Raw genomic sequence first — 27,942 nt, forward strand, 5'->3', positions numbered from 1 at the left:
TGTTTCTTTGGTTAGTCAGGGTTGGTACGCTTTGTCGCTATTGCGCTTCTCGTGTGGCTGTCGTGCATGCGCTTTGTCGCTATTGCGCTTAACGTGTGGTTAGTAGTTAGTCCTGTCTGCTCCTGTCTGTTGGATTACAGTTTATCAGTTCTGTCTGTATTCTTCCTTTGCTCTGTCTTACTCAGTCTTGTGTCGCTTATAGCAATCGCCATTCTTGCGATTGCGTTCCCACTTGGTCTTCGCTGTTGTGTGTTCACCGTCGCTGGGTGGCGACTAGATTGGTGGACGTGCATACATTCTGTCCCTGTGCTCACTCTCTCCCTCTAAGAGCTATCTTGCCCTGTATTGCTTCACCTCGTACAATTCACAACTGGCATCTGTGGCAGTGCAGAGGGTTATTCCTCTGCACTCCACAGCTCCATCTGCCGGTGGGAATTTCCCTGTACAGGTGCATTGCACCCAAAGCTGGGTTCTGTTTATTTATACGCTTGTGGAGGATTTCCGCAGTGTCAGCGCGCATCTTGTGCACTGACCACGGAAATAATTCCCCAATCGTTACACTAAAGCTGCAAATCAGTTTTTAGCAAAGAAGTAAAATCATAAATAAGTTAAGCTAGATGGATGTCATGATACAGCATCAATATTTTTTCACTACTGTAAATATACTGTATTTCTAATGGGGCTTTTGAGATGCAATTTACAATAGATGCCGGTAACAATACAAGTACTGTAATCCACACATACAAAGAAATCAAAACAAACACTGTATATACGTGTGGATAAGACCTCACACGTATACGCCGACCCCAACTTTATCCTGAAAAATAGGCCAGGAGCTAATGACCTGCCGATTGGCCAACTTCCCAGTGTATCACCATCACCCCCAATGCAGAGTGTGTGTACGAGCGTGCTTTAGCATGTACAAGGTTAACAAACGAGATAGGGACTGTAGATTCATTCTTAACCTGAATGTGTTCTTAAGTCAGAATACTGTGCCATTTCTGTCCACTGTACCTCCTGTGTGCCTCCAGTGTCCCCTCTGTGTCACCACTGCCCCCTCTACCTGCTGTCACAAGTTGAAAAGCCATTTATATGTAGAATTTTTATTAATTGATTCTTTTCAAAAACTTTAAGTCCACTTTGAAAAAAAAAACATTTTGACTTGTTCCCACCGAATCCTTACCGTTTGTAAGTCGGGCATTCGTAAGTCGGGGACTGCCTGTATAGCTACCTGGCCTCACTCTGGCTTGCTTCCTGTAATGTTCCGTGCACAATGGGCCAAAATCAAACCTGAGCAATGCATGTGGATACTTTCTTCATACAGGACGCATTTTGAAGCAGTCGTTACCAACAAAGGCTTTTCTTCCAAGTATTAAATACATTTTAGTAAGCATTGTGATTCCAATTTACTAGACAAAACTTAATTTATTAACCTATTTTTTGAATTTTTTTTGTTCTACTTGGGTTGTTGCCAACATCTGATGTAAATTTCATGTCCCCCTTTAGAAGTAAATGTACTGAGAAAAACAATGATGTGTTTGATTTTTAGGCATGAGATGAAGGTTAGATTAGTGCTAGTATTCAGCTGAATTACTAGCAGTAGAGTGTTGTACCGCGTTAGCCATCAGTAAAAACAAGAATTCTTGAAGTCAGTATGCAAGAAGACCCAGAGGACGACAAGGGACAAAACACTCTGCAGGGGGCTGGATGAAGCCCCAGGTAAGTAAAAATCCAATATTTTATGCTAGTTCAAATGTGCTTTCCACTACACAGCTGAATCGCAAATCGCTAGTGATTTTTAAATCGCTAGGGTTGCTACTTTATCATAGGAATCATGAGAAGTATTTTCCACTATAGTGATTCGATTTGGAAAGCGCAAATCGCAATCGCAATCGCTTTCTGGAGCGATTTTTAGAGTGATAATGCAATGCAAATGCAGAAAGGCAACCGCATAACAGAATTAATGAAAAATCGCAATCGATGGCATTTGTGATTGCGATTGCTAGTGGAAAAGGGCCCTGATTCAGATTTTTAAAAAATGCCCATTAACTTTACTTAAAGGGATACTGTAGGGGTGTCGGGGGGAAAATGAGCTGAACTTACCCGGGGCTTCTAATGGTCCCCCGCAGACATCCTGTGCCCGCGCAGTCGCTCACCGATGCTCCGGCCCCGCCTCCGGTTCACGTCTGGAATTTCTGACTTTAAAGTCAGAAAACCACTGCGCATGCGTTGCCGTGTCCTCGATCCCGCTGATGTCATCAAGAGCGCACAGCGCAGGCCCAGTATGGTCTGTGTCTGTGCAGTACACTCCTGGTGACAACAGCGGGAGCGAGGACACGGCAACGCAGGTGCAGTGGTTTTCTGACTCTAAAGTCAGAAATTCCAGAAGTGAACCGGAGGCGGGGCTGGAGCATCGGTGAGTGGCTGCGCGGGCACAGGATGTCTGCGGGGGACCATTAGAAGCCCCGGGTAAGTTCAGCTCATTTTCCCCCGACCCCCTACAGTATCCCTTTAAGCCCCAGGGGGCATAGATATGTGTAGATGTTTATTTACCGAAGCACTCATGATCACCACACTGATCCCATTAATTTTTGTCAACATCCTGCTGGTCAGTGATTGGTGAATGGGAACAGCTGTTCCCAAAGCAGATCACAATGCCTATAATGAAGGAAAGCCGGCATCAGCAAGATACCGGCATTCATTCATAAGGTGAAAGTAAAAACACACATAACACTTCCTGTGTACTTTTCACTGTACACAGGAATTAAGTGCGGCAACATCTTGTGGCCAAAAAGTAAGACTACACCCACATACACTATTATACATAAAAATAAATACAGTTTAATGAATTTCTAAACCCGTTTCACCCCTACCCCATAGTTACCAAAATAACCCCCCCCCCCCAAAGAAAAACATAAATAGTTACCTTAGGGACTTTTTAATATGGGCAGCACGGTGGCGTAGTGGTTAGCGCTCTTGCCTTGCAAGCGCTGGGTCCCCGGTTCGAATCCAAGCCAGGTCAACATCTGCAAGGAGTTTGTATGTTCTCCCCGTGTCTACGTGGGTTTCCTCCGGGTACTCCGGTTTCCTCCCACATCCCCAAAAACATACAGATAGATTAATTGGCTTCCTCCAAAAAATTGGCCCTAGACTACGATACATACACTATACGATATAGACATATGCCTATGGTAGGGATTAGATTGTGAGCCCCTCTGAGGGACAGTTAGTGACAAGACAATATATACTCTGTACAGCGCTGCGGAAGATGTCGGCGCTATATAAATACTAAATAATAATAATAATGTCATGAGGGTTTATTACTGTTAGTTTTGTAAATGAAGGCTTGTAATTATTGGTATAGAATAAATAAACCATAAACAGAAAAAATACACCTTTATTTCCAAATAAAATATTATTGCCATACATTATACTAGGGACTCAATTTAAAGAGACACTGAAGCGAGAATAAATCTTACTTCAGTGCTTATATTTAGCAGGGGCATGTGTGCCCCTGCTAAAACGTCGCTATCCCGCGGCTAAACGGGGGTCCCTTACCCCCCAAACCCACCCCTGCAAAATCAACGACCAACTTGGTCGTAGATTTTGCTGCTCTTGAGGCAGGGCTAATGGCTGCAGCCCTGCCTCTAAGCGCCGTCTATCAGCGGCGCATCGCCGCCTCTCCCCTGCCCCTCTCAGCAAAGGAAGACTGAGAGGGGCGGGGGAGAGGCAGAGATACGCACTGACAGACGCGCGTGAGGCAGGGCTGCGGCGGTTAGCCCTGCCTCTATGCGGAAGAGATCCCCCGTTGCACGGAGGGGATTTGTGAGGTAAAGGACCCCCGTTTAGTGGTGCGATAGCGGCGGTTTAGCAGGGGCACGCATGCCCCTGCCATCTATGAGGTCTGAAGCAAGATTTATTCTCGCTTCAGACTCTCTTTAAATGTTGTAATGACCAGGACAAATGAGCAAATAAACTTGTGGGTTTTATCTATCATAACACATTGAAAAACTGAGAAATAATAATAATTTTTTTTTTTTGCTTATTACCTTTAAAAATGCATATAAAATAAAATTCTTAGCAAAAGGTACCACCCAACGAAATCCTAATTTGTGGTGAAAAAAAACTCCCAATATATAGATCATTTCAGTGTGATAAGTAAGGATAAAGTTATTGGAAAATGAATGGGAGGAGCTTGATGTGAAAGGTGCTCTTGTTTTTAAGGGGGTAAAAACCTGTGGGAAGTGTTTAGTGACTCTCAATGCACATGAGAAATATAAACAAAACATTATTGTACATGATCAGAGGTTACCTCCAGTAAAAATTTCAAAGCAAAACTATTTACTATTCCAAAGTTATATGTGGAGGATATTGTACTGTTGAAGCAAATATATTGCAGCTGATGTTAAGCTCCAGCATCAGAAAAAGTCCCCCATTGTCACAAGGAAGTTCCTCACCTTGGATCTTTCAAGCCTTTCTAATTAAGTGTAATGGATAAATTCACTGAGCAAGAACAAAGATCAGGAGCTTAGCTTACTTCAGTTTCAGATACACTACCATCTCCTGAAATTTCTAGAACCACTGAACATTTAGATGTGCAATTTACACCAAACATAACCTTTCATTGTGTTGGAGTATCATACATGTCACTTTAATGTTTTACTTCTGTAAAATAAATTTAATATATTGTTTGTTTCTAAAAAGGAATTCAGATTTTCAAGGGGAGTGTTCAACATGCCAAAGAGTACAAGACACCAATAGATTATGATGATAAAAGAGTGCTGATTGTTGGAATGGGAAACACTGGAGTTGATATTTCAACTGACCTTTGTACAAGAGCCTCACAGGTATATATCAGTAACATTGTAATTTTTGGAAATAGAATTAAATATTTTCTAAATTGTTGCTGTATCTGTAGCTTGAAATGTTTCACTGTTCCAGATGAAGGAGAATTATAATTACTGCTTTTGTTCAGCTCAACTTTTACAGTTTCCTGCTGTTTTCCAATTGGAATTAAGCAATTTTTCACATTTTCTTATGCGCCAAACAAGCTGCTTGTGTGCCGGTCTGCTATGACCCCTGAAAATGCTGACCGGGTGGTCAAGGTTTGTCCTTCACAATTATGCCTGTGAAAAGGAAGGCTTTCATTCAGAGGAAATGTTACAGGGGCAAGAGGCGCCCCTGTGTAGGTGTAAACTACCAATTTTGGAGTTAGGAAGGAACAGTAGTACCTCGATATGGAGGTTAAATAATAATTTATTGGACACTACCAAACAAAGCATTTGTCGGCTTTCACCCACTTCTTCAGGTTAATAACAATGTATCTTTAATCTCTGTAGCACAGGTAAGGAGAAACGCGTTATTTTTGGTGTCCAATAAATGATTGTTTACCCTCCATATTGAGGTAAGACTGTTCCTTATTAACTACCAAATTGATAGATTATGCTCACACTGGGGTGCCTCCTCTCACCCTGTCTAGCCCCCTTGTAATGATTAACACTGCAACAGATATCCAATGGCTCTAGTGGGCCTTTTTGATTGGAGTGTGACCCAAGTCCGGAAGAGGACTTTGAATCCTAGTGGAGATGGTTTTCTCCACATGCTCTAAACAGTGGTTGCCTAAAATCAACCGGTGTTTGTAAATAGTATTATTGAGGATTTAGTTTCCCTTTTGTGAAAATACTACACTATTGGTGCTCCTGATCTGTTTCTATGTCTTTTTCTTTATTTCCGGTCACTGGAGTTCCACGCTGACCTCATCATACTGGACACCCCCTTACTATTCAGAGGAAATGGCAGAGGACACCTGGATGGTGTCTGGTGTCTATTTGTCAGGCACACTTTGAGGCAGCCTGTTAAGAACCATGCACGACTTTCTCCTGTCTGCTGGTGGCAGTATTGGCATGGACTATCCGGGATTTTCATTGTGCCACCAGCAGAGGGCTCTGCAGAGCCCTAAATTTCTGCAATTCACCAGATGCATTTTGTTTATCACATGGAATACTTAAGGACTGCCTTCTACTCCAGCCAGTGGCCAGCAGGGATGGTCGTAGTCAGCCAACTTCGCTACACTGGAAATATGCGTAGTTTTACGCAATTTCGCTTCGCCTAACTACGGCTTCGAAAACAAATATTCGCTTCGTATGCATTTCATAGAATACACGTTAAAATACGCAATTACGCGTAGTGCGAAGCGTAGTGTATGCGGATACTTATGCCCGTATGCAGAAAATTGTACGCATTAATTTCTTTATAAATGCATATACTGGGAACCTTTCTATGCGTACATTCTTCTTTCCAATGCGTAAATTTGTATGCATACAATCGCATGCGGAAAATTAGACGCGAGTAACGCGTTCGTAGTTCACTACGCAATACACATGTTAACTACGTATAGTGGGCGTAAGCTACGCATAGCGGTACTTTGCTACGCGTAAATTCGTAAGCGTAGTTTTGAAACTTCGCCTATGAACTACGATGCGTAGATGCGAACTACGATGCGTAGATTCGCACTGGCGTAGTTTCTGCTCATCCCTGGTGGCCAGAACTTCTGTCATAAATCTGAACAGAGGAACAGGGGTTGACCACAATTTGCAGCAATACCGATACTGAGACCAATGAATAAGGTGCAAATAAAAGTTTTATTGCAACCAGATAGTACATACAACTGACAATGCAAATATGATGCAACCACATGCCCAGCACGCTATATACAGACAGCCCAGGAATGGAGGGACACAAATATATAGAACACCCTGACTAATCTATCTAGCTAAGTACACAACAATATATACAGACATTTAAAACATGCAAATATAAAATATATACAATCAGCATGGTATCAAAAGAGCAGGCAATAGATTAAATGTCTAGAGTGGTAATGTAAGGGTTATGCCCACTTCATACTGACAGACTAAACACCGCATTTACCGAGATTGAGCGCTAACAGGTCTGTAAGGCCATTAGGTGTGTGTGGTGCTGCATGTTGGCTCAATTTAACAGACCAGGGTGCTACAAGTTTCACCAGACTGGCTCAGTGTGCATTCTAATTTTTTTCAGCCTATTTGTGAACTTCACCATGCTAACTAGTTACACAACCATGCAGCCATGTGAGATTGGGTGGTAACAGGTCTGTAAGGTCCTTAGGTGTGCGGGTGCTGCATGCACGCTCAATTGAACGGACCAGCTTGGGCATTGTTATTTATTCAAAAAATATTTGTTTTTTAGAAAAAAAAAGTTAATGTCATTTACAATTTTTTTTAATTAAATTATTGCGTGCTGCTCAAGTAAACAGATCAGCGTGGCGTCGCGTGTAGAGATGTGTGCAATCAGTTTGGCAGCAAACAGTTATGGGCAGCCTGGCTCTGTACTACTTCCGGGTCACTAGGTCCTTCAGGAGTACGCAGGCGCTGGCCCGGCAGAGCGCATCCTTGATCACGCACCTGTGGCTAGAGATGGCCTGAACAATTCGCACCCGAACTTATTCGCGCTCGTGCCGAATCGCGAACTTTTATGCGAGTTTGACCCGCCCCTATACTACATCATTGGGCTAAACGTTGACCCTCTACATCACAGTCAACAGACACGTGACAGCCAATCAGGTTGCACTCCCTCCTGGAGCCCCCCCCCCCCCTTATATAAGGCAGCAGCGTCGGCCATGATCTCACTCTGTGTGCTGGCTGCTGCCCATTTTAGTGAGTGAAGGGAGAGACATTGGAGAGATAGGGAAAGCGATAGTTAGGTCTGTTAGCTTGCTCCTTGCTGATATTTGTTGATGAAAAGCACCCCAAAACAGCTCTTTTAAAGCTAATGTTCTTGTGATGTGTTTTTTTTTGTGTGGCCCACTGACACTGCATATACAGCCCTGTCTGTCACAGCTGGCCCTTGCTAATTGCTATACTGTGCCAAGCCCAGCACATTCAGCACACCTTTTCAGTGCACCTGTGACCGCAAGCTGTTTTATTTAGCAGTCACTGCATAGCTTTCACTGCATCTGTGTGACCGCACGCTGTTTTATATACCAGTCCGTGCATACCTTTCACTGCACCTGTGTGACTGACTGCACATTGTTATACCAGCAGTCACTGCAACCTTTTCACTGCACCTGTGTGACTAACTGCACATTGTTATACCAGCAGCAGTCGCTGCAAACTTTTAACTGCACCTGTGTGACTGACTGCACATTGCTATACCAGCAGCAGTCGCTGCAACCTTTTCAGTGCACCTGTGTGAATGCACATTGTTGTACCAGCAGTCACTGCATACCTTTTGTCACGCTTGGTATAAGACGTGTGCACAGAAGATCAGATTAATCGTAGGCAAAACATAAGCTAGGGTCATACACGAGATATCAGATAGCTATGGTACAATGGGCTGAGACAAAGGCTTGGTCGTTAACCATTTCAGCCCGCTGGAATTTTTCACCTTATGCATTGGAGCAATTTTCACCTCTCATTAATTCGCTAATAACTTTATCACTACTTATCACAATTTATTGATCTATATCTTGTTTTTTTCCCCCACTAATTGGGCTTTCTGTGGGTGGTACATTTTGCTGAGAGCCACTTTACTGTAAACGCATTTTAACAGGATTAATAAGAAAAAAATGGAAAAAAAATCATTATTTCTCAGTTTTCGGCCATTATAGCTTTAAAATAATCCATGCTACCATAATTAAAACCTATGTATTTTATTTGCCCGTATGTCTCGGTTATTATACCATTTAACTTTTGTCCCTACCACAATGTATGGTGCCAATATTTTATTTGGAAATAAAGGTGCATTGTTTCCGTTTTGCGTCCATCACTATTTACAAGCTTATAATTTAAAAAATGTTTGTAGTATACCCCCTTCAAATGCATATTTAAAAAGTTCAGACCCTTAGGTAACTATTTATATCTTTTTTTTTTTTTAATTGTAATTTTTTTTCATTCAAAATTTTATTTGGGGAATATTTTGGTGTGGGACATAAACAGTTATTTTTTAATGTTGTTAGATGTGTAAATTTTAATGTAGAAAATGTGTTGATGTAGTTTTACTATTTGGCCACAAGATGGCCACCTTCATTTTTGGTTTCCCTCCTTGTACTTCTCACTATGCGGAAGTATAGGGGGATGTGTACATTTTTCCGGGCAGAAGAGCCGAAGCCTCACGGGTGAGCGCTTCGGTTTTTCTGCGGGGGACAGGGATCGGTGATCGGGAACCATGTTCCCTTTCACTGATCCCAGGGCTTCCGGGGGACACAGCGAGGACACGGGGGCGCACCCGCGATCACTCGCAGGAGCGCGAGAGCGCAGCTGAGCAGCCGCCCGGACGTGAGCTTCACGTCTGGGCGGCTGAAAAGGTTAAACAGGTTAGGGTCATACACGGGTGGTCAGATGGCTGAGGTACAATACACTGAGACAGTCGTGGTCAAGGAGTAGCAAAAGGATCATACACCGTAAATCAGTAAAATAACAAACACTAGTCTAAAGGATAGATATATATCACAAACACTGCATATACAGTGGCTTGCAAAAGTATTCGGCCCCCTTGAAGTTTTCCACATTTTTTTACATTACTGCCACATTACTGCCACAACATGAATCAATTTTATTGGAATTCCATGTGAAAGACCAATACAAAGTGGTGTACACGTGAGAAGTGGAACGAAAATCATACATGATTCCAAACATTTTTACAAATAAATAACTGCAAAGTGGGGTGTGTGTAATTATTCAGCCCCCTGAGTCAATACTTTGTAGAACCACCTTTTGCTGCAATTACAGCTGCCAGTCTTTTAGGGTATGTCTCTACTAGAGTTGGGCCGAACCTCCGATTTTCGGTTCGCGAACCGGGTTCGCGAACTTTCGCGAAAGGTTCGGTTCGCGTTAAAGTTCGCGAACCGCAATAGACTTCAATGGGGATGCGAACTTTGAAAAAAAAAAATAATTATGCTGGCCACAAAAGTGATGGAAAAGATGTTTCAAGGGGTCTAACACCTGGAGGGGGGGATGGCGGAGTGGGATACATGCCAAAAGTCCCCGGGAAAAATCTGGATTTGACGCAAAGCAGCGTTTTAAGGGCAGAAATCACATTGAATGCTAAATGACAGGCCTAAAGTGCTTTAAAACATCTTGCATGTGTATACATCAATCAGGTAGTGTAATTAAGGTACTGCTTCACACTGACACACCAAACTCATCGTGTAACGCACCGCAAACAGCTGTTTGTGTAGTGACGGCCGTGCTTTACTGGTGCGCACCATGGCGAGAGTGCAGGTTTTGGTGGCTTTACAACCCATATGGTCACCTGGCTGATGTAGCTGAATGACAGAACAGTGACTGTCCAGCTGATCAAATTTGGTCTGACCACAATGAGGCAACGACCTTATTATCGTGGGTGTGCCCCCCGAGACACTCATCTAGGCGCCGGTCATTGCTCCATTGTGATACGCAAGCCCCTTCACCACGGCAAGGTAATGATCACGAAGGGGAATGGGCGCATGTACATGCCTTTTCTTTTGTTGTTGCAGCTGCCCGCAGTGCAGCCAGAAAAATTAGGCAGTCATGTACACGCACCCGAAAAATTATTACAGCGGCCGCTGCTAGCAGCGGCCTAAAAAATTCAGCAATCCGCCTGGAGTCCCGGTATGCAGTGGCGGGTTCACTAAACAGAACAGGTATGCAGTGGCGGGTCCACTGAACAGAACAGGTATGCAGTGGCGGGTTCACTAAACAGAACAGGTATACAGTGGCGGTTCACTAAACAGAACAGGTATGCAGTGGCGGGTCCACTGAACAGAACAGGTATGCAGTGGCGGGTTCACTAAACAGAACAGGTATGCAGTGGCGGGTCCACTGAACAGAACAGGTATGCAGTGGCGGGTTCACTTAACTGCACAGGTATGCGCACTGATGCGGTGGGTTCACTGAACAGAACAGGTATGCAGTGGCGGGTTCACTAAACAGAACAGGTATACAGTGGCGGTTCACTAAACAGAACAGGTATGCAGTGGCGGGTCCACTGAACAGAACAGGTATGCAGTGGCGGTTCACTAAACAGAACAGGTATGCAGTGGCGGGTCCACTGAACAGAACAGGTATGCAGTGGTGGGTTCACAGCACAGGTATGCAGTGGTGGGTTCACAGCACAGGTATGCAGTGGTGGGTTCAATGAACAGGTATACAGTGGCGGGTCCACTGAACAGAACAGGTATGCAGTGGTGGGTTCACAGCACAGGTATGCAGTGGTGGATTCACAGCACAGGTATGCAGTGGTGGGTTCACAGAACAGGTATGCAGCCAGACAGGAACAAGCTAAGCCTAACTAATCTTTCCCTGAGAGACAGTCTGCAGCAGCTCGCCCTACTCTGACTAATGCAGGCACACGAGTGGCCGTAATGGCCGCCGCTGCCTGCCTTATATAAGGGGGGGTGGGGCTCCAGGGGCTAGTGTAGCCTAATTGGCTACACTGGGCCTGCTGACTGTGATGTAGAGGGTCAAAGTTGACCCTCCATGTGCATTATGGGGCGAACCGAACTTCCGCAAAGGTTCGCCTGCGGGACGCGAACGCGAACCACTGAAGTTCGCATGGAACCGTTCGCAGGCGAACCGTTCGGCCCAACTCTAGTCTCTACCAGCTTTGCACATCTAGAGACTGAAATCCTTGTTCATTCTTCTTTGCAAAACAGCTCCAGCTCAGTCAGATTAGCTGGACAGCGTTTGTGAACAGCAGTTTTCAGATCTTGCCACAGATTCTCGATTGGATTTAGATCTGGACTTTGACTGGGCCAGTCTAACACATGGATATGTTTTGTTTTAAACCATTCCATTGTTTCCCTGGCTTCATGTTTAAGGTCGTTGTCCTGCTGGAAGGTGAACCTCCGCCCCAGTCTCAAGTCTTTTGCAGACTCCAAGAGGTTTTCTTCCAATATTGCCCTGTATTTGGCTCCATCCATCTTCCCATCAACTCTGACCAGCTTCCCTGTCCCTGCTGAAGAGAAGCACCCCCAGAGCATGATGCTGCCACCACCATATTTGACAGTGGGGATGGTGTGTTCAGAGTGATGTGCAGTGTTAGTTTTCTGCCACACATAGCGTTTTGCATTTTGGCCAAAAAGTTCAATTTTGGTCTCATCTGACCAGAGCACCTTCTTCCACATGTTTGCTGTGTCCCCCACATGGCTTGTGGCAAACTGCAAACGGGACTTCTTATGCTTTTCTGTTATTGTTAACAATGGCTTTCTTCTTGCCACTCTTCCATAAAGGCCAGCTTTGTGCAGTGCATGACTAATAGTTGTCCTATAGATAGGTTCCCCCACCTGAGCTGTAGATCTCTGCAGCTCGTCCAGAGTCACCATGGGCCTCTTTACTGCATTTCTGATCAGCGCTCTCCTTGTTTGGCCTGTGAGTTTAGGTGGACGGCCTTGTCTTAGTAGGTTTACAGTTGTGCCATACTCCTTCCATTTCTGAATGATCGCTTGAAAAGTGCTCCGTCACCGTGGGATGTTCAAGGCTTTGGAAATCTTTTTGTAGCCTAAGCCTGCTTTAAATTTCTCAATAACTTTATCCCTGACCTGTCTGGTGTGTTCTGTGGACTTCATGGTGTTGTTGCTCCCAATATTCTCTTAGTCAACCTCTGAGGCCGTCACAGAGCAGCTGTATTTGTACTGACATTAGATCACACACAGTTGCACTCTATTTAGTCAAAAGCACTCATCAGGCAATGTCTATGGGCAACTGACTGCACTCAGACCAAAGGGGGCTGAATAATTACGCACACCCCACTTTGCAGTTATTTATTTGTAAAAAATGTTTGGAATCATGTATGATTTTCGTTCCACTTCTAACGTGTATACCACTTTGTATTGGTCTTTCACGTGGAATTCCAATAAAATTGATTCATGTTTGTGGCAGTAATGTGACAAAATGTGGAAAACTTCAAGGGGTCGAATACTTTTGCAAGCCACTGTATATCTATCAGAGCAACTAGACTAATCACATATAATAATATCACAGAGTGACAGAGTGCCCAGCACCAGCGTACTGATTACTATCACGGGCAGTGAGCAACTGAATGAAGAGCGCTTATAAACAGGTGGAAAGATCACAGACCAGCCCAGAAAAGGAACTGGCCAATCAGCACACAGAATCATCCCTGCCTAAGTGTCAGCTGATCTAAGCTATCTGAGCCGCGCGTGCCCACCCACCCACCCAGGAACACAGAGGGGATGCCCACTCTCGTTCACCGCCGCAGGGATGCTAGGGATGCCGCCAGAGGCATTGGAGGAGGAAGCTCGCGGCCATGCTCTGTCATCAGAGCCGCCCAAGCCGGCGCTGGAACCGCTGACAGGTGAGTCCTTACACCTTTCACTGCACCTGTGTGACTGCACATTGCATTATACCAGTCAGTGCATACCTTTCACTTTATCCCCCCCAATATGGACAAAACTACAGGCAGAGCCAGAGGCAGGCCACCCGGCAGGTCTGTTCGAGGTCGTGCTGTCGTGATTTTGTGCAGCCTCGACCAAAGTACAGTGTTTTTAGAAGAAGGCACATGCCATCAACCCCCAATATTGTCAGGACGTAGTTGACTATTTAACACAAAACACCTCATCTTCCTCTGCTTCTGCACAGAAGCGTGACATATCTTCCTCCGCCGGCTCTGATTCTGGCACCCCACTTAACACTCCGTCGGCAGCCATCACCAAGGTGCCATCATCCCAGGGCTCAGCGGTGTGGAAATGTTTTTGTGTGTCTGCACGCAAAATGGTGCACCGGGTGTGCCTAAAACGGCGCACCGTGCGACATTTCAGACGCACCCGGTGCAACGTTTTAGGGGCGCCCGGTGCAATGGTTTAATCGCACCCGGTACAACATTTTGCATGCACCGCACAGCGCTAAACTTTGCAAAACTTTGATTGTCCTAAAGAGCGTTAGGTGTGCTAAGGGGCTTTTAGGCATGCTAACTAAGTTACCACCCTTTTATGAATCAAGCCCAACCTGATTGATGCAAGATGTTTTAAAGCACTTTAGGCCTCCAATTTAGCAATAAAATGTGATTTCTGCCCTTAAAACCCTGCTGTGCGTCAAATCCGGATTTTTCCCCTGGACTTTTGGCGTGTAGCGCACTCTGCCATGCCCCCCTCCAGGGGTTAGACCCCTTGAAACATCTTTTCCCTCACTTTTGTGGCCAGAAACAGTGTTTGTAGTTTTGAAAATTCGCCTGCCCATTGAAGTCTATTGAGGTTCGCGAAGTTCGCCGGTTCGCAAACTTTTTTCGCATGTGCGAGGTTCGTGAACCTAAGCTCTGAGGTTCGAGCCAACTCAACCTGTTGCTGGACATGCTCTGTGCATGTGTGTGATGTCACGATGTGACGTCATGCTCATGCGCCGAGTTTGCTCGGCCACAGGTGCATGATCATGGATGCGCTCTGCTGCGCCAGCGCCGGCGTACTACTGAGGGACCTAGGGACCCGGAAGTAGTACAGAGCCAGGCTGCCCATAACTGTTCGCGAACAGTTTGAAAACATCTCTAGTAGAGGGGTACAAGGGAAAGTCTCTGGATTATCCAGAGGCTTCCATCTACTTAGGTAAATATCCAGTAGGGCACTTTTTTCCCTTCAGGCACACTTTAAGACAAATGTATGGATTACTTTATTTCTCTGGAAATTGGACTCAAGTGATAAAACAGCCTAATTGAAATATCTATTTTTCGCTACTTTTTTTCAATGTTGTCCACTGCAAACTGAACTTATGTCAGACTCCCATCTGTTTCACATAGAACCTGACTGCTGTACACAAGCCATTATTTATTTCCTGCAGCAGGCAGCTCCTGTGTCAGACTGGGAAACAGGAGACACCAAGAAATGTATAAAATATTTCAAACAATATAAAAGTGGAGGTAATTGTGGTAAGTGCCTGTTTCCACTACACGCGGATTCTGGATGCAGAAAAACTAACTCCAATGGATGCCTATGGGCCTGCTTCCACTAAACGCGACTTTTCTGATGCAGATTTCCCATAGGCATTCATTGGAGTCAGTTTTCTGCATCCAGAATCTGTGTGTAGTGGAAATAGGCCCTAACAGAAGGGTTCATATCAATTTCCAGCACTAGAGATGGCTCGAGCCTCTGATTTTCGGTTTGCGAACCTTGAACTCGAACTTCCGAAAAAGTTTGCGAACCTGCAAATATTTCGAACTGCAATAGACTTCAATGGGCAGGCGAACTTGAAAAACAACAAACACTGTTTCTTGCCACAAAAGTGATGGAAAAGGTGTTTCAAGAGGTCTAACACCTGGAGGGGGGCATGGCGGAGTGGGATACATGCCAAAAGTCCCGGGGAAAATTACGGATTTGACGCACAGCACGGTTATAATCCCTAAAAGGCAGAAATCACATTGCATTGCTAAATTGGAAGCCTAAAGTGCTTGAAAACACCTTGCATGTGTATACATGGATCAGCAGTTAGTGTAAGTAGTGTACTGCTTCACACTGACAGACCAGACTCACTGTGTAACACACCGCAAACAGCTGTTTGTGTAGTGATGGTCGTGCTGGACTGGTGTGCACCATGGCGAGAGTGCAGGCGATGGCGGTTTTCAAGCCCATATGGTCAGGCTGAGGTTGCTCAATGACAGAACAGCAGTGACTGTCCAGCTGATCGAGTTTGGTCTGTCTACAATGAGGCAACAACCATATTATCTTGGATGTGCCCCCCCACACACACTTATATAGGTCATTGCTTCATTGTGATACAAAAGCCCCTTCACCGCGGCAAGGTAACGATCACGAAGGGGTATTGACACATGTACATGCCTTTTGTTATGGTGTTGCAGCCGCAGTGCAGCCAGAAAAATTAGGCATGTACACGCACCAGAAAAATTATTATTATATTTGGTAGCAGCAGCCGCTGCTAGCAGCGGCCATAAAAATTCAGGAATCCACCTGGAGTCTTGGACCCTGTTGGTGGTGGCGGAGAAGGCAGTCAAGCGGTCTGCAGGCAGAGATACTGTGTGGGGACTGACTTAGTCTTGGGGCGGGCAGTCACACGGCGTGCAGGCAGAGATGCTGTGAGCGGGGACTGACTTAGTCTTCGGGCAGGCAGTAGCCCTCCGGGATCCATGCCTTATTCATTTTGATAAAGGTGAGGTACTGAACACCTTTTTGACCTGACTGCTGGTGGTATAATACAATGTGCAGTCACACAGGTGCAGGGAAAAGGTATGCACTGACTGCTGCTATAATACAATTGTGCAGTCACACAGGTGCAGGGAAAAGGTATGCAGTGACTTCTGCTATAATACAATTGTGCAGACACACAGGTGCAGGGAAAAGGTGTGCACTGACTGGTGGTGGTATTGTATAATTCAAAGTGCAGTCACACAGAGGCAGTGAAAGGTATGCACTGAATGTGCTGGGCCTGGCACAGTACAGAAATTAGCAAGGGCCAGCTGCGACAGACAGGGCTGTATATGCAGTGTCAGTGACACACACACACAGACACACAGACACACACACACACACACACACACACACACACACACACACACACACACACACACACACACACACACACACACACACACACACACACACACACACACACACACACACACACACACACATCAGAAGAACATTAGATCTCAAAAGAGCTGTTTTGGGGTGCTTTTCATCAACCAATATCAGCAAGGAGCAAGCTAACAGACCTCCTAACTATCGCTTTCCCTATCTCTCCAATGTCTCTTCTCTCACTAATACAGCAGCACACAGAGTGAGAACATGGCTGACGCTGCTGCCTTTTATAAGGGGGGGGGGGGGCGGACTCCAGGAGGGAGTGCAGCCTGATTGGCTGCCATGTGTCTGCTGACTGTGATGTAAAGGGGCAAAGTTTAGCCCAATGATGTAGTATAGGGGGCGGGTCGAACCAGCTAAGTTCGTGCGAGCAAGTTCTTCTGCGAACCGTTCGGGCCATCTCTATACAGCACAACCCCTTGTACACTATTGACTGAGGAAGCAAGGTGACCCTCACAAAACCCTTTCCTTTTATTGTACTTTAATGAACATTGTTTATCTTTTTCTATTGGAACTTGGGTCACATCCTTTGTAGTTAAGCCAATAATTACCTCCTTTTTTGAACTGATTGTAAATATTTTTTATTTTCCTGGGTGCTTCCTATTATCTGGCTACTGTACACCTCTGTTGGAAGGTCAGAATTGTATCCTTCCAAAATGTATCTTCTTATCTTGGAATATAACCATCAAGGGGGGTTTCCTGCATACCCGATTGGGGACGGGGGACAGATCAGGTCATCTTGGCGCCTGATTCGCGCCACGCCTGACTCACACAGTGCCTGACTTGGGTGCCTCCATACTGTAATGTCAATATGGTTGTGGCAGCGCAGAGGGGTTTCTCAAGACCCTGAATTACGTATCTCCCCAGAGTTGCTACAACTCGGAAGGGAAATAGTTTTTAACATGGCCCCAGAGTTTCTGCGGCAGCAGGGTGAGCCGCCTTTCTCTAGAAATGTTTTTATTTGACTTGAACTTTAGTGTGCCAGTAAATTCTGGGTTCTCTCATAAACTGAAATCTAAGTTTCTTCATAGAACTGCACAGTTCAGCTCCTTTTGGGGTTTCATACTTTTTCTACAAATATTTCAGATAATTTTGTAAATTCATTTTTTTTAGGTATACCTTACAACAAGACATGGTGTATGGGTAATACCACGTATTGGGAATGAAGGCTACCCAATCGTTCTGTTCATAAACTGTCGTTACAAGCACTGGATAGAAAGTTTAGTACCACCAGTTATGAGCAGATGGATGGTAAAAAATCACTTGAACAATCGATTCAACCATGAACTGTACACTATACAGCCTGAAGAGTAATGTCACATAAACTTTTATTTCATGGCATGAAAAAGACTTGATCTTTTTCTTGTATTATGTACCAGCTATCCTATTCCCCTTCCTCCCCACCTTAAACCTGTTTCTCTGCTTCCATAAAAATGAGTATACCTCTCTCATTGTTGAAGTATTTTATTATATTGTTTCATGTGATAACACTGAGGATATGATACATTGGTAGAATGTAGTCAGTGTACAGCTTATATAACAGTGTATCTGTTCTATCAAAAAAAAAATCTCATCTCGCAGCCATCAATGTCTAAACCACAACAAAAGTCAGCACACCCCTAAGTGAAGAGTATAAAAACTGTGCTCAAAGTGCCAATATTTTGTGTGCCCACCATTATTTTCCAGCATTTCCTTAACTCTCTTAGGTGTGGAGTTTTCTAGAGCTTCATATGTTGCCACTGGAATCTTCTTTCAGTGGCAATCCTCCATGACAAAGCTGCCCTAAAGATGCTCAAGAGGCTCAATAGGATTTAGGTCTAGCATCTTTACCCTCAGTATCTTTAGCAAGACAGTGGTCCAGTCCTCTTGAAGGTGTGTTTGGGGTCATTAATCATGTTTGAATGCTGTTCTGCGGCCCGATTTCCAATGGAAGGAGATCATGTTCTTCTTCAGTACATCATTGTACATATTGGCTTTAATGGCTCCTTCAACAAACTTTAGGTCCCCAGTGCCAGCAGCACTCACGCAGCCCCAAACTGGGCCGGATTATCAACCAGGCAACTCAAGCATCTGCTTAGGACCCCATCAGGATTGCCAAACATCTATATTTCGACAGGCAGCCTGTTCAAATTACACTAAAGTAAGTATCCATACTTCCTGTCCTTTTGGGACAGGCATCCGCCTAAAAAAAGAGTTCCTTGCCATGATTGTAGCTCCCCTGCGTACACAGGCTTGTCTCCGGGCAGCTGAGCTAAAAAAATTCACAGGCTTCTTCTTCTGATCCTGATTGCCCACCAATCAGTAAATCTCTTTCATTTTGGAGCCTCTCTTTGCCAATGAAAACGACCGAGGCAGCCGAGTGAGCTGGACACGCCCCCCCAATGCCTGTCCAGACACCACTGTGCAAAGTAGTGATGGGAAGTCCGGCTCTTTTCAATGAATCCTTTAATTCGATTCAATTCATTAAAAAGAACCGGATCATAAACCGAATAATTTGATTCATTTCACTGGGGAGGGTGTAGCTAACAGTAACTGGTTGCTAGTCACTCCCCTCCCCTGCTAATTGGCCCAGACATCTATTATTCCTCCTCCTGGCTCCTTCTCCTTCAGCTGTGTGTGTGTGGGCCCTTTTCCACTAGCTGCGTTTTTGCCAAAAACGCAAAACGCATGCGTTTGCTGATTCTTAAGGCCTCTTTCACATTAAACAACGTGGGCAGAAGCCGTTCTCCTGCACACATTGAATAGCCTGCGGCGTGTCGTCAGGATGCTGCGGTGCGACACAATCAGCGGCGGTAGTAATTAATTAACCCGGCGGGAAAACGCCAGCTCCTGACGATAAAAAGCTCCCGGGTGCGTCATACTGCAACGCATCGAAATGCAGCGTCGGGTGTGAAAGGTAAAATGAAAGTCTATGGACTCATTTTACCTTGGTTAACGCAAAGTATCAACTTTGCGTTGAATTGCAGAAAAAGGGCTCTAGTGTGAAAGAGCCCTAAGTGCAGCCTGTTTAAAATAATAATCCTGGGTGGCCTTTTCCACTGCTGCGCTCCGTTTTTAAAAAAAAATGCAAACGCATGTCTGTGCGATTATGATGCGTTTTGCATTTCAATGTAAAGTATAGGAACGCATGAAAAACGCTTTGCGTTTTGTATTGATTTAACCACTAGTATCTATTTAAAAAAAATCAAGACAACACTTGCCAATCAGAAAAATGCAAACGCATAGAAAATGCACATCAAAATTGGTCAAAAGCATTTTGCAGTGGAAAAGGACCCTGTGCAGCTGCAGTGCTCAAGCAGCGCAGCTTAGAGTGGCAGCGCAAAAAACCGCTGTAGCATGCACTACTAACTTACTTGTGCTACCCCAAAACGAACGGCTGCTCCAATTGTCACACTCTGGACCCTATCAGGTCCAGTGACTTTGTAGGACGAGATCCCCGCACTTTGATTGGCTCAATAGGCTGCCTGTCACTTGACAGGCAGCCTATTGGGCCAAAGTGTGGGGATCTCTTCCTACAAAGTGAATCAACCCCCAAGTCAGGTAACTATTTGTACAAGCTGTTAGTCTATATTTCTCCTGTCTGGCTCTCGGGGGAAATTGCTGATGTTGCTGAAACCCAACAGAAGCTGAAGACATGTCTGACACTTCCGCTGCCGAGTGGATCAACTGTATACAACAGGGACGTAAGCCCTATGCTGCACACACGCACCGTCCCAGTTTGAAACCTATTGTATGGCTCTCACAGAATTACATTATAAAATATGTGGCTTTTATGGCTCTCTCAGCCAAAAAGGTTCCTGGCCCCTGCTTAAACTGATATATTACTCATTTTAAAATGTTAATATGAAGGAAAATGACCCAGGATAGAAAGGACCAGTGTGATTTGAATTATAAAACATATTTTTCTTATGAAATCTTCATGGTATGCATGACTAGGGGTGTGATGGGGGTGTGATCAGGGACGTGGCTTAAGTGTCCCTCTTTCTCATCTCAAAAAGTTGGGAGGTGTGCCCTTGTACTGCCATCCCTATGATGGCAGAGCTCCCTCAGCCAGTCAGATGATTGGCTCACAGTAATCACGGGGCCAGGAACCAATGAAATCGGCTGCCGTCCAACTCAGGGAGCTCTGCCATCATGGGGATGGAAGTGCGAGGGCGCTACAGTAACGGGAGAGCAGCGTGAACGGTGGTAGCATCAGGAGCGTGTGGCGGATATGATTGAAATCTACGCCCTGGCAGGAATAACAAGATCCAAACAGTTCCAAACAAGGCGTAGATTTCAATTAGCGAGGCCCGGAAGCAGTTATATCCTATCAAAACAGAAAGCGGGGAATCACACCCGGAAGAGAACCAACACAGTAGTTAAAACAATATCAAAATTAAAATATTCATTTTGTTAGTTTTCTTGCATGATCAGAAATTTAATAATTACATGTTTTTTTCCATAGAATTAAATGGAAGGAACCCTTGATTAATGAAGAACTTCCAAGCCGTGTTCTTTCAGGCTCAATCATCATTAAGCCTGGAGTGACCAAATTCACTGAATCAGCCGCCCATTTTGCAGATGGTTCTGTAGTTGACAATCTTGACGTTGTTATACTTTCTACTGGATATGACTATAGTTTCCCTTTTTTGGATGAATCGGTCTTTAAGAAAGATGAGACAGAAGGATCTCTATATAAAAAGATTGTGCCAGTGCATATCGAGAATCCCACCATTGCATTCATTGGATTTGTTAAACCACTTGGACCAATCAATGTGACAACTGAAATGCAAAACCGATGGGCCATCAGACTATTTAAAGGTAAGGGACTCATCTGTGCCACTTGTTATTACCCTCAGTTCGCTCTCAAAATGTCAAATTTGGATGCCGACATACACGCCCATGTTTAATGTGGCAAATACTGGCAATAGGACATGAGAGGCGCTCCCCCAAAAAAATGCATTTTACCTTGTGCCTCTGTTGCATGTATGCATTCCTTAATATTACTTACAAAGTATCATTTTTCAGGCTTACACAAACTTCCAGATGAAACAGGGATTAGAGAAGAGATGCTGAAAAATAAAAGACAGAGACAGAAATGGTAAGGTATAGAACATGTTATGTGATTTTGGCTAACCCTGAAATAATAAACCTAATATTTGTATAACGCTTTTCTCCTGTCAGACTCAAAACGTTCAAGAGCTGCAGCCACTAAAGGCTCCAGAGGCCACCCTGCAATGTCAGGGAATCTTGCCCAAGCACTTCTTACTGAATAGGAACTGACCTTTACCAGGGTTCCAACCCTGGTCCCTCATGTCAAAGGCAGAGCTCTTAACAAGTATACTATTCAGCCACTACCACAGTTTAGAACTGAGTGCGTACCAAACAAAGCAGCAAAGAAAAGCATACAAATTAACTTATCCCCTTATGTGAAATGAACACACACATAACTCTTGGTATAATGAAGCATCCACAACAAACATTTTAACGGTACAGTCATTTCCTGGGACTCCGACTCTTAAATTACGTACACACATGGGATATCAGCAGCACCGCTGAAGTGAAAAAGATAGCTGTTGCCTTCAGCTCATTTTTTGTCATGTGATTTTATTGCACAAATAAAAGAGCTATCTTTTTCACTTCAGCGGTGCTGCTGATATTTATTTTTTGCTATTTTTGAACTTAATGAGCAACGAGTTCTAATCAGCTATACATGGGCGTAGGGCCTGCGGTCGCAGGGGTCGCCGTCGCGACCGGGCCCACCTCCTGAACAGGCGGGGGGGGGGGCGGGCCCCGGGGGTATGCCTGGCGCTGGCCGTTTTGTATGAGATGGCGGCCGCCACGTTGTGGGCGGTGCTCGCCGCTCGCAACACTCAGCCGTCAGCCAGCACTTTGCCCCATCCGCCCCCTGCCCAATCAGGAGCACCTGGCAGGGGGCGTGCCTGCGATTGAATTGCATTGCAAAGGCAGGGGGCTGGAGAGAGCGTGAATAGCTCCGCCCCCTGCACGTGGTGGAGATGCCTGCCCGGCGCCCGCTGAACTACTGCAAAAGCAGGGGGCTGGAGAGAGCGTGGATAGCTCCGCCCCCTGCACGTGGTGGAGATGCCTGCCCGGCGCCCGCTGAGCCCCGCTGAAAAGCAGGGGGCTGGAGAGAGCGTGGATAGCTCCGCCCCCTGCTCGTGGTGGAGATGCTTGCCCGGCGCCGTTGTTATGCTAAAATGTTGAAACACCGGCTGACCCCCGCTGAACTATGTGCCTGCCCGGTGCCTGCTGACCCCGATGGCATTTTCAGCCTGCCCCACAGCACCAGGCTCAGGAAGACCAGGTTCCACCAGCTTAGGCCTGGCCAGAACTAGCCTCACATGCCAGCAGCAGCAAGTAGGTGTGTGTGTGTGTGTGTCAGCAACAGCAGCAGTGTGTGTCGTGTCAGCAGCAGTGTGTGTGTGTGTGTGTGTGTGTGTGTGTGTATGTGTGTGTGTGTGTCAGTGTCAGCAGCAGTGTGTGTGTCAGCAGCAGCAGCAGTGTGTGTGTGTGTCAGCAGCAGCGTGTGTGTCATGTCAGCAGCAGTGTGTGTGTGTGTGTGTGTGTGTGTGTGTGTGTGTGTGTCGTGTCAGCAGCAGTGTGTGTGTCAGCAGCAGCAGCAGTGTGTGTGTGTGTGTGTGTGTGTGTGTGTGTGTGTGTGTGTGTGTGTGTGTGTGTGTGTGTGTGTGTGTGTCAGCAGCAGCGTGTGTGTGTCATGTCAGCAGCAGTGTGTGTGTGTGTGTGTGTCCGCAGCAGCGTGTGTGTGTCGTGTCAGCAGCAGTGTGTGTGTGTGTGTCCGCAGCAGCGTGTGTGTGTGTCGTGTCAGCAGCAGCAGTGTGTGAGTGTGTGTGTCAGCAGCAGCGTGTGTGTGTGTGTGTCCGCAGCAGGTGTGTGTGTGTGTGTGTCAGCAGCAACGTTTTTAAACGTAAGTGTGAACCGGGCCTTATGCTGGGAATACACGGGTTGATTCTGGGGCTCGATTCTGCGCCCAATCGTTTTTGGCGCTCGATTCTGTGGGCAATTCACTTATCTTCCACTCATTTTTCTTATCTTTTTCCATCGTCCCCAATGCAGAATCGAGCGGCAAAACGATTGGGCGGCAGATCGGACGTGTCGGAAATTATCTATCGAGCCATCTTATCAGTTCAGAATCGAGCCGTGTATTCCCAGCATTAGGTTCGGGCTGATCTCTACTACTTTCAATGTGTACAGTATAAGCTGTTATTCTGTTCCTTTACTGCTAGTAAACTAGCGGCAGTGTGTACAGTATAAGCTGTTATTCTGTTCCTGTACTGCTAGTAAACTAGCGGCAGTGTGTGCTGATCTCTGCTGCCTCCAGCGTGTACAGTATAAGCTGTTACTTTGCCTGTACTGATAGTAAACTAGCTGCAGTGTGTGCTGATCTGTTACCTCCAGTATGTACAGTATAAGGTGTTGCTCTGTGCCTGTACTACTAGTAAACTAGCGGCAGTGTGTGCTGATCTCTGCTACCTCCAGCATGTACAGTATAAGCTGTTACTCTGTGCCTGTACTGATGGTAAACTAACTGCAGCATGTGGTGATCTCTGCTGTCTCCAGCGTGTACAGTATAAGCTGTTACTCTGTGCCTTTACTGATAGTAAACTAGCTGCAGTGTGTGCTGATCTGTTACCTCCAGTATGTACATTATAAGGTGTTGCACTGTGCCTGTACTGGTTGTAAACCAGCTATATTGTATGCACAGTATTGGCTGTAAAGCCTGGTACACACATACAATTTTGAATAGCCAATTTTACTACTTCTAGGTATTATGAGAGCTCAGCTCTGTTCACAGTATTCAAAGTCTCTTGGCCCTCATACTACATGTAGTGGTAAAATTGGTCAGTGAGTGACCAATCAAAATTAAATGTGTGTATGCAACTTTATTGTATGCCTATACTGATAGTAATCTATCTAATTAAAGGCTAGGGGGCTCCAGCCAACATTTTCCTGGGCAGGCCCATTATTATAAGGTTACACCGCTGTTAAGTTCATGTAACTTGGTCCCACCCATGGCCACACCCATTTTTGCCACGGCACACTGCGCGCACCGCAGGTCCTTCCCAGCCAGTGCTCATTGGTGCCCTGGATCTTTTAGGATCCTAGCAACGCCCCTGTTTACTATAAAAGGATTCTACTGTAATTCCTTCAGACTGGCATCTTGCTACTAATTGCTAGAGATGGGCCGAACGGTTCGCCGGCGAACGGTTCCCGGCGAACTTCGGTGGCAGCATCATGCTCTGGGGTTGCTTCTCTTCAGCAGGGACAGGGAAGCTGGTCAGAGTTGATGGGAAGATGGATGGAGCCAAATACAGGGCAATCTTGGAAGAAAATCTCTTGGAGTCTGCAAAAGACTTGAGACTGGGGCGGAGGTTCACCTTCCAGCAGGACAACGGCCCTAAACATAAAGCCAGGGCAACAATGTAATGGTTTAAAACAAAACATATCCATGTGTTAGAATGGCCCAGTCAAAGTCCAGATCTAAATCCAATCGAGAATCTGTGGCAAGATATGAAAACTGCTGTTCACAAACGCTGTCTATCTAATCTGACTGAGCTGGAGCTGTTTTGCAAAGATGAATGGGCAAGGATTTCAGTCTCTAGATGTGCAAAGCTGGTAGAGACATACCCTAAAAGACTGGCAGCTGTAATTGCAGCAAAAAGTGGTTCTACAAAGTATTGACTCAAGGGGCTGAATAATTATGCACACCCCACTTTGCAGTTATTTATTTTTTAAAAATGTTTGGAATCATGTATGATTTTCGTTCCACTTCTCACATGTACACCACTTTGTATTGGTCTTTCATGTGGAATTCCAATAAAATTGATTTATGTTTGTGGCAGTAATGTGACAAAATGTGGAAAACTTCAAGGGGGCTGAATACTTTTGCAAGCCACTGTATATAGCACTGTTGACAGCTTCCACATTATTTTACATAGCATATGTAATGGATTGCCTTATGCCAGATAGTATTGACTTAGCACTCAGCCTTGTTGTAGAGGTTTTTATATACCCATTTCTACTGAGGTACTTAGGGAATCTTCATTTGATGCTTTCCTTGAGGGAGTCTTCATTTGATGCTTTCCTTGAGAAAAATAGATAGTTCTGTCAAGTGGGCAATTTGCATGTAAGGCTATTTGTGAGAGAAATGTAGATTTAATTATCAGTAGCTTGTTGTATAACCATTTAAAACTCCCCCCCCCCCCCCCCTTAGGTTTGCAACAGCTGAAAATAACTTCCGAAGAACAAATTATATATCATACTTGGATGATCTTGCATCAGATATAGGTGTGAAACCAGACGTATGGAAGCTGCTCCTCACAGATCCAGTTTTGGCCTTCAAAGTGGTCTTTGGTCCATGCAGTTCTTACCAGTATCGACTCAATGGTCCAGGAAAATGGGCTGGAGCTCGGGAAGCCATTCTCACACAATGGGAGAGAATTGAAAAGCCTCTAAGAACCAGAGTGACAAAGCAGAATTCTAAACATTCATTGACTTCTATTTTACTCTTTTGTTTCTGCCTTTTGATTTCAATCGTAGCTGTTTGGCTGAAAGAATGATATGTAACTGTGTTTTGTTCTCACAAGTGCTGTAAATGCCTGAGATGAAAATTTGCTGAAGAGACAATCCATTCATGAATTGCAGGAATTGATAGCAAATCTTTGTACATTTTACACACATGAGCAAACTGAACTAACAGAGGTTTTACAACACAGAGCGTGATATAATTGTTGTCAGTTAATGAATTAGTCCAGTTGTTGGAAATGTGCAAGAAGCTCCTTATTTATACAGCAAATTGCTTATCCACTAAAATGGAAAGTTTCTAGGTCTTCCAGAAAATGAGTAGCTTAAAGAAATGCAATGTCAGTTTCAGACGATTTTGGAAATCGACATTGTCGACAGCATTCCCAATAACCACACTATCATAAAAGCTGCCAGTCAAATCTGTTAGTCAAACAAGACCTGTCCTTAGTAAACCTACTGTATGTTGATGATGAGAAATTAGATTTTTCTCTGCAGTGATGTCTTGTAAAGCATCTCTTATGCTAGGTACTCACAATGCGTTTTTTCCGGTCAATTCTTTGTTTTTCTGCTTGGTTTCCCGCTCTATTCTCTTACCTTTTCTTATCAATTTCTATTCACTTCTATGAGGAATTGAGCGGTAAAACAATCAAAAGTAATATCAGACATGATGGAAATTATCTATCGAACGTAAAATCGTATTGTGTATACCTAGCATTAGGAACCCCTCAAATAACTTGCACACAGATAAGATTACAGGTCTATAATTTCCTGGATCTGATTTTTTTGCTCTTCTTAAATAATGGGAAAACGTTGGCTGTATGCCAGTCTATTGCAACTCTGCCACTTGAAAGAGACTCACAAAAGATAAGATAAAGGGTTTTATCAATAACTGAACTTAATTCCCTTTAGCACCTAAGGATGTATGCCATCCAGACCAGGTGCCTTATTACCTAGGGCCTACAGGTCTGTAAAAGGGCTTTGTCGCCATGCACGCTGCCTTGGCCAAGTTGACCGTGACACCCACTGCTTGGACCTGTAGTCCTCCCGCCGGCCATGCTACACAGCTTACAACACACAGCCACCATCTCCTATTGAGCCTGGACGGGACACTCTGTGCTCTACAACTACTGACAGCCCAACAACTTTTGCGGTGAGATGGACTGCTGCGCTTTTGCACGCATCGGAGATCCATGGATATGGTGAGACAAGCCTATTGATATATCGTGTCATCATTTCAAGTTTAATGCGCAAAAATGCACTTACATGGTGATATTTTCTGCTGATCTCTGCTGTGCTTCCTGTGCTTGCTTCACCTGCACATAGTGTCTACCTCTCCACTGCTTTACGCTGTGTGCTACATATAAACCATACTAACTTGGCTGTTTTGAATGACGGATGTCCTACGTGTAATAGTGTCTCTAAGGAACTGAACTGACCTTACGTTCTGTTATCTGGATTCCCCCTTTATTTTTCAACATTAGCTTTAGATGCCGTCGGATGATTATGATCATGTGTGGTTATGATCGGGTGGATGAGCTGTGACGGGGTGGCCATCCCATGTGCTTTTTAATGTTATTATTAATATTTCTTTTCAATAAATTTTGATACGCTTTTTTGCAACTATTAATGATCTTATGTGTGTACTCATTGCTTTATGGGTATTGTATGTCCTGCTCTTTTAAAATCCACTGCCAAACCTTTTGATTATTACAGGTGCCTTATTACCTAGGGCTAGATTCACAAAAGCGTGATAACTGCTTTCACAGCCGTGTGATCGTGTGCAAAGGTTTGTTTATCATGCGGAGTAATGCTTTACGCATGCAAACCGCCACGCGCGGCAG

At 44.9% G+C, this 27,942-nt stretch overlaps 1 protein-coding gene across 5 annotated transcripts in view; it reads left to right on the forward strand.

The window, feature by feature from the left end:
* Window positions 1-27,728, forward strand: part of LOC137521110 (dimethylaniline monooxygenase [N-oxide-forming] 2-like) — a 39,902-nt gene extending 12,174 nt beyond the window's left edge. For all 5 annotated transcript variants that reach the window (XM_068239915.1, XM_068239919.1, XM_068239916.1 and 2 more), the window contains 5 exons: window positions 4,705-4,847; window positions 17,669-17,865; window positions 21,003-21,358; window positions 21,566-21,638; window positions 25,791-27,728. In XM_068239915.1, coding sequence (XP_068096016.1) covers window positions 4,705-4,847; window positions 17,669-17,865; window positions 21,003-21,358; window positions 21,566-21,638; window positions 25,791-26,136 — 1,115 coding nt within the window. In that variant the 3' untranslated portion in view covers window positions 26,137-27,728. The remainder of the gene's footprint in view (window positions 1-4,704; window positions 4,848-17,668; window positions 17,866-21,002; window positions 21,359-21,565; window positions 21,639-25,790) is intronic.
* The last annotated feature ends 214 nt before the right edge of the window (window positions 27,729-27,942 follow it).

The sequence above is a fragment of the Hyperolius riggenbachi genome, chromosome 6 (assembly GCF_040937935.1).
Source record: "Hyperolius riggenbachi isolate aHypRig1 chromosome 6, aHypRig1.pri, whole genome shotgun sequence".
NCBI lineage: Eukaryota > Metazoa > Chordata > Amphibia > Anura > Hyperoliidae > Hyperolius > Hyperolius riggenbachi.